Raw genomic sequence first — 12,445 nt, forward strand, 5'->3', positions numbered from 1 at the left:
CCAAGAATGCAGAGCTTCTGCCATTATTGAGAAGCTTTTATGTATCTGTGTATTTATTTATTGGCTTATTTTTTGGAAGAGTAGCCTTCAATTTAGGTACTTGTCAAATGTGAGCCTTTCAGGTGGAGAGAGGTATATGCTCAAGGGCATTTTAAAAATAAATGGGGGATGTAAATACAAAGGCAATGTTTTCAGATAATAATGTATCAGGCTTTGTAAATCATGACATCCCTATGGATGTTCTGGGACAATCCTATCTTATTTTACACAAGCAAAGCACTCAGTGAGTACAGTAAAAGTTTTGCTTGTCTAAGAAGTACGATTCCAGTTGTTAAAAGAGAGGGACTATTTGTTATTATTGTGCTTGATTTTCTTTTGTATTCATCGTGTGTGGGTTTTTTTAAAAAACATTTTGGTCCCTTTGGGGTTTTTTCTTTTTTCCTGTTTTTTTTTTTTTTCTGTTGTTGAGTGTGATTTTTTTTCTAAAGGGTGGGTGGGTTTTATTTAAAAAATCAATTTGTTTTTCACTTTTTTTAAAGAATTGAATTTAAAACGAATTACTTGATAAAAACATTTTCAACATTAAAATGTAGCAGCTTCTGAAAATAAATGTATTTTACTATTAGATTTAGCTGAGATCCCAAATTCGGGGAGGGGGGAGGATTTTTGTTAAAGACAGTCTGTAACCCTATTTCAAATTGCTAACCTATTAAGATCAATTCTTCTCCTACCTAAAACAGGAGGTGTAGGAAGGTGAGGGGGAAACAATTCTTTTTTGAAGTTAATCGTTAATTATCTAAGCCATTTACTTTTTTAGAAAAAAGAATCCTTTTTATACCGCAAAGTACAGTGTTTGCTGTAGAAAAAAAAGGGGTTTTGTTTTGTTTTCCTTTTAGGTAAATTCAAATGATTAAGGTTAGATAAGCAAAAAGTTTCCATTCTTTTATCCTATTGGATATATTTTCTCAAATCTCTGCTTGAGATTCCCTGCAACTGATGCTGCTACACAGCAAAACGAACAGAACCGTCATTCAGAAAAAGGCGCACGGGTTTGCACTCGTTCACCATTGAAGAATTTTACTCTCATAAAAATGATGTTAGTGGAGCACTCCCCACCACCACGTATTCCCAAATCCTGAAGGTATAGAGAAACGTTTGCTTTTGTAATGGTGTCATTAGCAGTGAATGTGCTTATTTGACGCCTAGTGAAAGCTGAATCCATTTTAAAATGCTCTCCTTTTTCTCCCCCTTCCCACTCCCTGTGTACCTGCCCCCGCCCCCTTCCCTCTTGTTTTCCTAGACACAGTGCCAACATAAATCTGCACCGTAAACTGTTGACCAAAGAACTCGATGACATGGGCCTGGACTCATCGCAGCCCTCCCTTAGCAAGGACCTCCGGGATGAATTTTTGATGAAGATCTATGGTGCCCAGCACCCCCTGGGGCTCGATGTCAGGGAAGACACCTCCTCTCCCGCCGGGACGGAAGACTCCCACCTGAACGGGTACGGGAGAGGCATGGCGGAGGACTACATGGTCCTTGACCTGAGCACCACCTCCAGCCTCCAGTCCAGCAGCAGCATCCATTCCTCCAGAGAATCCGACGCAGGGAGTGACGAGGGGATCCTTCTGGACGACATTGACGGGGCGAGTGACAGTGGGGAGTCGGCGCACAAGGCTGAGGCCCCCGCCCTCCCCGGCAGCCTAGGGGCTGACATGTCGGGATCTCTGATGTTCAACAGCTTGTCCGGGAGCAATGGTGGGATCATGTGCAACATTTGCCACAAAATGTACAGCAACAAGGGGACCCTGCGAGTGCACTATAAAACCGTGCATTTGCGAGAAATGCACAAGTGCAAAGTCCCCGGTTGCAACATGATGTTTTCCTCTGTGCGAAGCCGAAATCGGCACAGTCAGAACCCTAATCTCCACAAAAACATTCCCTTCACTTCGGTAGATTAGTCTCAAAACGGACACTCCACATGCCAGCTCTCACCAGATGGCCTGCATATTCGAACTGCCAGAGTCAGTGTGTGCTTGTGTACTTGGGAGGGTGTGTGTGTATGGAGGTGTGTGTGTGTGTATACACATGTGTGCCTCTGGGTCTGTGTATACACACACGCACACATTTTTTTCAGCTATGACAAGATAAACACTAGGTGCTTTTGAAATTGTTTTTCTTTTTCCTTTCTAGTTTTGGGAAAGAGGTGGGTTCTTTAATTTGCGGGTGAAAACAGAGTACCCTGTAAACACACATACACACACATAAAGCGTGCAAGTAGCCCAAATTTTGACAGAATAATAATTCTTGGTCCTCTCCAAAGAGACAATTAGTACCCATGACTGTTGCCTGCAAAAGGAAAAAAAAAAGGGGGGGGGGAAGAAAAAAGAAACAGAAAAGGAACTTCTAATAGTTGTCTTTTGTGAACTTTAAGGTTTTGAGAGAATCTTCGATTAAAGCATGGCAGATTCACCTGTAAATACTTAGCCTTGAGAGGCCAGCGATGTAAAACAAGTGTATCGATGGTTGTTTAACTCTTTTGTTTAATTTTTACAGATACATCCAGCTGTTAGATATACAGGAAAATAGTTTGCTGGCTAGCTCAATTCATTTATGTTAGCATTAATGCACATTTTTTTTTAAAGAAAAAAGAAACTTGGTCTTGTTTTTACTACCTGCTAGATATAGTGATAAAGAGGTGCTGGCATGCCTTACAGCACAGATCTGATTTTTTAAAATGTCCTGTACTAGTACATAAATTCAGTCATGCACTTTTTTTCATACACTACAAGGGGATGTGTAATATCCATGCTTCTTTTTTTATCCTTAAACTATTGCCATACTTGGAGTAAGTGTCTTTTTAAAAAAAATTCACTTGTATAAAAAATGGTCTGGTCAGTATAGGGCACAAATGCCAAACAAAAGTATTAGTGTTAACACGAAACTGCCAACTTTGCACAAGTTTCCAGAAAAGAAAATACAATTAGTCACTCAACATAACCACAGGCCAATTTGTCGGCCACCAGAAAACCGCTTTAAAAAAAAAAACAACACTTGGTGATTCTTTCAAGTGCCGAATGTTATTAGAATCAACATTGCATCCTTCTTGCTTATATGTTAAGTTACATAAAAGGAAAACAAAATTATGTGGTGTGAAACGGCCAAGGCATTTATTCTTTAGAGGCAGGATAATATTTCAGGATACAAAAGCCCAAATTACTCACTATGGAACAAAGCTGAATACAGGAAAAGAGTTGAAGGCTCATTTGCAAAGGCCTAACTCTTACCCTTTAAAAAGAAAGGAAAAGCCTGAACCGGGTTGGTCTGTCGTGTGGCCACCTAATTTGTTGCAAGTTCTGCAGTAGGACTATGATTCAGGCCTGTTTGATAGACAAAATCAAAAGACGTTTAACAGTAGCAGTACTGGGAAGCTTTGAAAGCATGTGCTGAACTTGAACTGAGCAACACTCCTTTCTGCAAAGCCAGAAGAAGGGGGTTTAAAATAGGATCTCTCACTGTTTCGTGTTTTGTGTTTCCCCACACGATCTGTCAGAGAGAAATGAAAGCAAGCCTGAAACCAAGCAGTCGAGAGTGAGAAAGGGGAGGGAGAGGATCCTCCAAACCTTGTTTTGTTTTGTTTTGTTTCCGATGTTTACACATGTTGCCTGAGCTGGTTAACCACATCGGCAGCCTCGGCTACCACAACATACTGACTAAATGATGATATTTACTCAAGTTCAGTCTGCAGCCAAAACCATTAGGGTGTGCATTGCAGACAGTGTTTTGTTGTCTTTTTTTTTTTCTTTTTTTTTTTTTTTTTAAGTGGAGGGTTGGGGAGAAAAGAGATAAGGAATATTTTGTCAAGCAGTACATAATAATTTAAAGAGAATGTATTTCTTTTCTGCATTTAAGGGCCTCAAGCATTTTTCTCATCAGCCTAAAAATTAAAAATACCCCCTGTGTCTTATTAACTTGTAGTAGCATTTCCAATTTTCATGTTTTGTAATTTTTTTTCCTATGTTCACATCAGCATTCACTTCCGTTAAATTTGCCAAAGGAAACTGTTAATATGTTTCTCTTGTTATTATTCCTGTAGGATTTATTGTACCTCACAGTATTTATTGTTTCCAAAATTAAGCATCGTTAGTTGAGGATTCCGTATTTTTATTTGTGAAAATTTCAGAAACAATAGATTCTTAAAGATAAGCTAGACGTGTCTAGGAGTTTTCTTTGCACCTCCTTCAGAGGATGCCATGGGGTTCATTTAATTCTTCCTTTGTTCTACAGTGAGGAGAGACCAAAAGTATTTACAGTACAAAAGAAACTATATCAAACACTATGTCTGTTAAATGACAAATGTTTACGGTAAAAAAGCTGAGGAATTAGTGCTAACCGTTTTTTGTTTTCTTGTACCTTTGAATTCCCCAAAGTCTTAATTGCTTTATTTTGGTGTTGTGTTAAATTGAATAGACAGAGATGTTTTCCTTTGTTTTATACCATATAAGCCTCTGTACAGTATGTTTGTGAAAGATTGAACTAGAATAATGAAAGTTTGTTTGCAAACATTTTGGTCCTCTTAGCGTTCTCTGTGTTTGCGCTGTTGCCCTGTGAACCAAGTGATTCGGTTCCAAGAGTGGAAAAACTATTTTTGGTATACCAAAAGAGTATGGAAACACTAGCTTTGGGAGTGTGCGTAGACTAAACGACATGTAGTTTTATGAAAATAATTCATTTTCAGCAATTTTTTAAAGTTACATTCCTGGTTGAGATATTAGAACTCATCTTGTACAGAATCAGTGTTGAGTCAGTTTAATGTCAACGGAAAGGTCCGAGAGCCCTAGTGAGTGAACCACGTGGCTGTCAGCAGGTCACGTCAGTCAGCACATGAACCAGGCTTAGAACCAATGTTTGTTACTTGCCACAAACAAACCAGGCTGATACGGCTAGCCCAGTGGAACAAGTCCAGAAGAATGAGATTCTCAGGGTAGAATTTCCCTTGCTTGGAAGCATGAACATGTTCACCTGCCTTTTGTTGGAGAAACAGCAGTGAGTCCTGGACAACATGCCCTTTTAAGTCTCTCCCCTCTTTGCTACTACTTTTGTGCCTCAAGTGCCCACATGTTATGGTGGCCTTCTAAGTGGGTGAATAACATTTTCCAGTATAAAGTCTATTTGGATGGAAGTGGTCCATAAAATGTCTACTCATGCAACGTAGCGTTCTCCTAGTCCCCAGGTGTTGCTTGTTCTTGGGTGTGTGCCCGAGGGCGGTGTTTTGACTTAACTCTAAATCTAGTTAAGATGGTGATTCCAAGGCTGATTTGGAAATGGAAAGGATAAAGAGATCAGCATTTTAATCACTGAGCCCTTCCTCTTTGCCCATTCATGCTCCTTTTTTCCCCATAGGATTTCCTATTGCAAAACAGGTTCCGTCTAGCTGCCTCCCTCCTACGCCCGCTGAAAAGGAATAGGGATGGCAGCTCTTCATCCAAGCAGCCTTTCCCCAGTTGATTTTAAGCAACATTTTTGTCACAGGTACCATTCATGTGCGTGTTCATGAGCTGGTGTTGAAATGTACTGTTTTGATCATTTTAAGATATGTTTTTACACATATCAGAAAAGCTTAGTCTGCTTTGGGGAGTATCTGTTACAGAGAGGGACAACACAGACCAAGAATAAGGATAGATAATAAGTAATTTGGTTTTAAAAATGTGATAAAAAGCATGACATTCTTTGTTCTGCTGTTAATTGTACTGAAAAAAGTCAATGCATTTCAGATCTTAGTCCAACCACCTGTTTAGCGTGATGCCTTTTAAAGGTGTCAGTGTGTTAATGTCTCCCCCTCAATGTGACACGCATCTCTTTTGAAATTGTTTTCTGCACAGTAGTCCTTGTAGTGTGATTTCTTTGGCCATGAATTTCCAGGCCTTTCCAGTAAGAGGAGAAAGGCACTTAACTGGTTAACAGCCTGTTAGTATATACATTGCTCCTTTAAAAAAAAAAAAAAGGCAAGCTTTGAATATATGCAGCATGGGCTGTTCCGCAGGCACTCTGCCCGTTCTCCTCAGGAGGACCCACGCACTAGGTTCCCACCAAGTAAAAACTGACCTTTTTTTCCCCCTCCTCTGTACACACCCCTGATGTGTGCCAAGCAGACGAGAGCTGCAGCCCTTGGCAGTTAAAACAGAAAGAAGCCAGTAACCAGAGTGAGACAGACTTGCTGCTAGCTGCTAACAGTGGACCTGAGCGGTCCTGACTTGTGCTTGGTCTTCAGTGGTGGGTGAGACTGACCAACAGAGTAAATAATGTTCAGCTGTCATGAGACATGCTACATCTGCTCTCATAAGAAACAAATCATCCGGAAGAAACTTTCTTTGATCTTATGGACACACTCCTTTTCTGGAGAACTTTTTAAAATTATGACAAATTTGTTTTGGTTTTGTTTTGTTTTGTTTTTTTTTAAATCACTTCTGTTCTCCCCAACTTGGAATATTTCAATGAGAGAATGTTGCTTTTCCAGCTCATTCTTTGTTTTTCTAATGAAAGGGGTAGAAATGCATAAGGAGGGCGATAAAAGGCAGAAGCCAAAAAGGCTGGAGGGAATCAGTTTTTAAAGGGAACTGAGGGATACAAAGCAGAGCACAGGGACCTGCCCTGGTCTGAAGGTAACTCGAAGAGAAAATAGTGAATGCAGTGAAAGTGTATGTTCAAGAGAAAAGTCTAGTACAACTCAGCCTAGCAGGAGGTGTGTGTGTCTCCACCAGTGCCCTCCAGATCTCGCCGTGACTCGCGCGCGGCACTGAACCCCGGTCTGAGGAGGGCGGGAGGAGGAAAACAAGGATGCTGCGTGGAATAGCTCGGCCAGGCGGGCCAGGAAAGCCAGCTAGAGCAGCTGTGTGTGTGTTGGGGTGGGGGGTGTAGTTCATTTTTTCTTTTCTTCATTTTCCTTTTTTCTTTTTTTTTTTTTTTTGGAGTGGGAAGTAATGCTAGAGTCCCTTAGGGAGCAACAATATCCTTTGGGTCCTCTAGGTTATAGTAAAGGCCAGTGGTCAAACCAAGCTCCACTTGTGACAAGTGGAGCTGAAGTGAGTGGTTCCCAGCACAGACCTCTTTCTCCATCATTACTTTGGCTTGCCCCTGTAGCTGTGGTTGTAATGCTGTTTGGCTAAAGATTTCTTGATCAAAATGTGAGCTCATTCGCCTTCCTAGGAAGCATCAAAGTAACTTTTCTGTTTTCATATTTCCCCTCCAAGCAGAACCCTGTGTGGTAGGTAGTCTTGCCCGTGTTAGCATTAAGGCCATATCGGATCTGTCCCAATTTATTTCCCTGTTTCCTCCAGTTGGAAAGTTGCTCACTGTAAACGGCAATTTTCCTTTAGCATTATGTAAATCCAGCTCCAAAACTGGCTAGTGAATCAACCTAACGTCCCTCCGGCCCAGCCCTCATCCTTCCCTGTGTCCTCCTGTCATCCTCATTCTTCCCACATCTGGCACAAAATGATGTTTATGGTCGTTTGGCAATAACTGGACATCAAGTACTGTCTTTCTGGCATTCGTTGAAAAATCCAAATAACCAATAACGGGTTTGAAAAAAAACTAAGCCGTTTTACAAGTGCACAGAATTGGATCAGCATCATCGTTCATTATAATGCTATATATATTTTTTGAAGTAACGTACTATAGTTGTCATAAAACTATCTTTATTCCTCTCCTCTGAAGTGTTGTTGTAAATTCATTTGACCTTTACTGCAAAAAAAAAAAATTCTTCTTTTCTATATAGAGTATCAAGACAAGGCTCAGTTTGTAACAAATAGTGGACCATTACAGAAGAGGAAGGGGAACAGCCAGGCTGAGCAGCGAGAAGCTTCAGTTCAATTTCACCTCATATCTTTCTAATAACTTACTTGTCACTTTATTACCTTCCAGTAATGTGAACGCTGCTGACAAGACTGTCACACTAACAGCAGACAACACCCTCTCCGCTTCAGCCCCAGCTCTCCTGGCTACTTACTGCCCTGGCCCTGAAGGGACACAAACTAATAGTGTGCTTTCCAGTTCAGCACTTGGCCATCAAATATAAAAGGATGCGTAATTGCCTGTTTATCCCTTGTGAAGGGGAAATTGAGTACAAGGGCTAGGCTTTCCGTCCGAGTTCCCTGATGTACACACACATTCACAGTCCGTCTCTCTTTCTCTATCCCCTCCTTCCTCCTCCAGCTTTCTCCTCTCCCTCCTCTCCCAACACACGAGCACGTACACACACCTACTAAACTATATCTCTGGGAAGCCCAAGGCCGCCTCCAGGTGCCCTCTCCAGCTATTAAGTGGACAGGAACAAGACTACTTAGGTAAGGGTCAGTAGAGGGATGCTGGCTGTGACAGCATTTGTGTCTGCAAACTGAAGCACTGCAGCTCCATGCCCGTGCACTTGGGGAGTCCCGAGTGTGGCCCTATAATTAGAGCAAAATTTCTGCCAGTCAGTGGCAAAAGTGGGATCAGATCAGCCCCATATTCTATAAGAAAAGCGCTAAAATATTTGACTTCCTCTTTAAAAAGTGCACATGGTGTAAACAAATTGGCTGTGCATGATGGTAAGAAAAATAAATTTTGTTTTGGCATCCAACCATTCGCCTAAATATACTGATGTATTTTGCCATGACAACCTCCGAATCCATAGGGTAACAAGACAGATTAACTTTTGTTTAACTGGACTGACAATCTGAAAAATATCAGAAGGCACAGAGATCCTCACTGTAATCACTAAAACAGGAACAGCGCTATCCGTAAAAGGTAAGTTCTCCACTTTGGGAGAACTGTGGTAAGTACAAGCTCGTGAGCTTTACGAAATCAAGTGACGAGGGGACAAAAGGTACAAAGGACGATCACGTGACAATGCTACATTCCCAAACCCTGAGCCCAAATAAAGCACAGGTACTGGCTGCTCTTGTTGTCTCCTGAACTAATTAAAGGGTGGCTCAGAAGCGCTAGTTAGTGACGAAAGGAAGTGCAAGACCAGTGGTGCGTCTCCCTCAATGGAACTAGGGGACTCCACGCTTCCTTCTAACCCGCCGGCAGCAGGTCTGGAAGAAGCTGTTGACCCACTTTGAACAGTCATGTTTCAAATATGTTTGTCAATCAAATAAGATACACGCGGTGTCATCTTTGATGCAAACTTCTGGAAAGAGAAAAGCTGCAGACCTAGACAACTTAACAGGTCTATGTTGACAAACCTGTGCTAAAATAATCTCATAACCCAGTGTGAGGGCTGGGAAGAAAAGCACTTTGAGCAAGGATTTCTTGGGGTCAAAGAAAAAGCAGTTAACTTGATTTTTTTTAAGTTCCCCCAGTATGTATATAAAATGGTCATTTATCAAACATCTTAATAGAATCTTAATTAAAAATTAAGTTGCCAAAATTGCACAGGTTCTGCTAACATTAGCTTCCTCCTCCTTAACAGGGGTGCTAAGGACAGTTCTAACTTTTTTTTTTAAAGTTTTTTTAGCTTCCTCTTTTGAAGATTCTTTGAAGGCAAGGAAGAGCAGAAAAAAAGGTATTTTAACAAAAAAGGAAAGTAGATAGTATAAAAATATATTTCTTGAAGAGAGAGTATCTAAGCACTATACCAAGATTTTATAATAAGGCTTCCTTGTTGCCAAATGTGATGTTGAAATAATGCACAATTAAGATGGCAAATCAATCCATTATGAAATGGCTCTGCCCACTTGTTACGGAGCTCAAGGACTGAGGGGACTCTGGGGAGACCCTGGATGTGAGAGCTCCATTCATCTGGCCCTGGAAATGTTCTCCACAAGGCGGGAAGAAAACCCCAGCCCTTTTGGTAGCCCCCACTTCCCAAGGCGAGCTGACCTGGCACTGTTTCCCGGGAGCCTCCTGCCTGCCCGCACCGCGCTAGCGGACAAAGCCTCCCCCACCCCGCCTCCGAGTCGGTGCCGTAGCCCTGAGAAGCACTGATTCACGAGGTATGACGCTCCTGACGCCCAGACAATGTGCTGAGTTAATAGGTTCACTTGAGGTGTATAAACCAAGATCGATTGTTTATTTTTTCTTTCATCTAGTACTCAATTTGGAGCATTTTTGCATGTCTTTGTACAGAGTAATCCATTCCTCTCGTTGTCCATCTTAATCTCCCTGAATTTCCATTATCTCTCCACTCCTACCCTTTGTTCTTCTATCTCCCCTACCCCCTCCAAAAAATATCTTTTCTGAAGCAAGAAGGTAGAACACTCCCTCCTTCATCTGGATTTTGATCACTTTGGAAACGTGTGTGTCCTACCCTGTCCAGGGTTTATATAACGTGAATTAAGTGAATGAGATGTTCTAGTATTATACAGTAACCTGATATGACTAAGATTGATAATTTATGGTGCTCTCCCTTTCCTGTGCAAACTCTGGTTCAGCTGCCATGCAGAGAAGTCTTACTTTTTTCCTACCAATGCCAGTATGAGCAGGGCAGGGAAGCTAAATGTGGGTACCTGGAGGTCAGAGGGGCAAGAAAGGTGGAAGAAGACTTTGATCTGAGGCCACCACCCTGGACCTTTCCTCAAAGGTGGAGGCTAGTCGGGGCTTCAGGAAAGAAAGCTCCCCGTTCTCTACTGCCAATAGCGGACTAGTCCTCAAGAAATGGCAACAGCCCTCACGTGGTTGAGAGAACACATAACCTTCTTAACTCATGCCAAACCCACTGGTGGGTCTCAATAACACACACGCCGGACTCACCCTGCGTATCTGACAGCAAAAGCGGCCCAAGGGAACTGAAATATCTTGAGGAAAAGGAATTTTCCTCAAGATATGACCTCTCCCTCCCCCATAGTTTGGGGGTTTATGTTTTTGTTTCTGTTCTCATCTGCATCAGATCAGCCTCTTCTGCTCAGCCTGTCACAGAGCCACGGTGTGTACTACTCAAGGGAGCTGCACCAAGGGGCGGGGACAGCCTGCATCCCCCCAATCATGTCATTGTGTCGTCGGTAGCTTCATACATACTGTCTGTACCTTGAACAAGGGTTTTGTTTCTGTTTTGCTTTTTGGTTTGTTTTTATTAGTAGCCTAAGGGAATTAAAAGTTTTTTATTTACATTTTCCTTTGTTGTATTTTCTGTACTATAACTGTCTACAGTATGTCTTTTGCATAAAATGCATAAGGGTTCGGGGATGTAAATGGAATTTTATTCATATTTTGTCCAAATACCTCTTGTAATTTGTATCAAAATTCTTGTACAATTTTTATATTAAAGATTTATCAGTCACTGATCTCTACTTCCCTTCTTGATTTGAAGAAACCTCAACAAACTCCAGTAAGACCTTTACAAAACACACCTGGGAACACGTCCGCTCGCATCATCACTCACCCTATTTAAGCACACTTGTTGGATAACCATCTCCTGTTTGGACTGAACCTGGGCACTACTGAGGGCACTTCTTAGGAAGATCAAACTCGTCTCTTACTCAGATGGCAAAGCTGAGTCAGAGCGACCAAGATCCCAGCCAGTCCCGGCAGAGCCCAGCAAACACCGGCTCTTTCCTCACTAAAGCTAGCCCTTTGGGGACGCTTCCTCTGTGTCTCTCCAGAATTTTCTTTTCCCTGAAGCCTTTGCCCAAGCTCTTCGGAGCTTCTGCAAATAAATTTTCTTCCACCCCCACCCCACCTTGTGACATTTGTGGCAGCAGCCAACATGATGATGACTATATATTTTTTTCAGACTAAATGCTTGTGTTTCAGTTTATAGTCTCTAGATGATGGCTTTCTGCAGATTGTGCTTGTTATCATCAAGAAACAAATCTAGCAGATGGAAAGATGTCATCATTGGTGACATCTCCTCCTCCTGTCATACTACTTGAGACCAGCGAGGAGAAGCACAGGGGTGCTTCTGACTCAGCACTCTTTAGTATTACCCCCCCCCCAACACACACACTTCTTAAGCCAATTCTAGCTAAAAATTAGGCTAAGCCAGACTCACTTTTGCTCAGGTCTCCTTTCCAATTTAGGATTTCCTGTCCTCCATCCCTAGAGCCAGATTTGCCCGTCTGCCCAGCTTGTACCACTCACTTCTCCAATTTCCTCTGACCTATGAGCCAGGGAAATGAGCTACCCAGACTCTCTAGCAACCCCCTTGGCCCCAGGCCTCTGGCCAGCAAGGGGCCAGACAGGCTGCTTGTACCCGTCTGGCTGTGAGCAGGCCCACAACACTAAGGTTCAGCCAGCTTCAGACACCACTGACTGAGGGTCCCTCCTGAGGTAACAGGGATGCTGACTACCAAGTCTGGATGGGGGCTCCCCCCTAGGTTTCCTCTGAGCACCCACAGACAGGCTTTGGGGTGAGGGAGAAGAAATGAAAGGTTAAACAATTTGGGGGAACTCAACCTCCATTGAGGCATGTGGTTATTAAATGTCACGGATGTCTTAACGCACGCCCGCAGGGAATCCAGGCATA

At 42.3% G+C, this 12,445-nt stretch overlaps 1 protein-coding gene across 23 annotated transcripts in view; it reads left to right on the forward strand.

The window, feature by feature from the left end:
* BNC2 (basonuclin 2) overlaps positions 1-11,264 on the forward strand; it is a 410,528-nt gene extending 399,264 nt beyond the window's left edge. For 17 of the 23 annotated variants that reach the window (XM_032477642.1, XM_032477637.1, XM_032477641.1 and 14 more), the window contains one exon: positions 1,301-11,264. In XM_032477642.1, the coding sequence (XP_032333533.1) occupies positions 1,301-1,961 (661 nt within the window). In that variant the 3' untranslated portion in view covers positions 1,962-11,264. The remainder of the gene's footprint in view (positions 1-1,300) is intronic. The other 6 variants (XM_032477653.1, XM_032477652.1, XM_032477639.1 and 3 more) reach the window with 5 other exon arrangements.
* Positions 11,265-12,445: the final 1,181 nt, after the last annotated feature.

This window comes from Camelus ferus, chromosome 4 (assembly GCF_009834535.1).
Source record: "Camelus ferus isolate YT-003-E chromosome 4, BCGSAC_Cfer_1.0, whole genome shotgun sequence".
Classification (NCBI taxonomy): Eukaryota; Metazoa; Chordata; class Mammalia; order Artiodactyla; family Camelidae; genus Camelus; species Camelus ferus.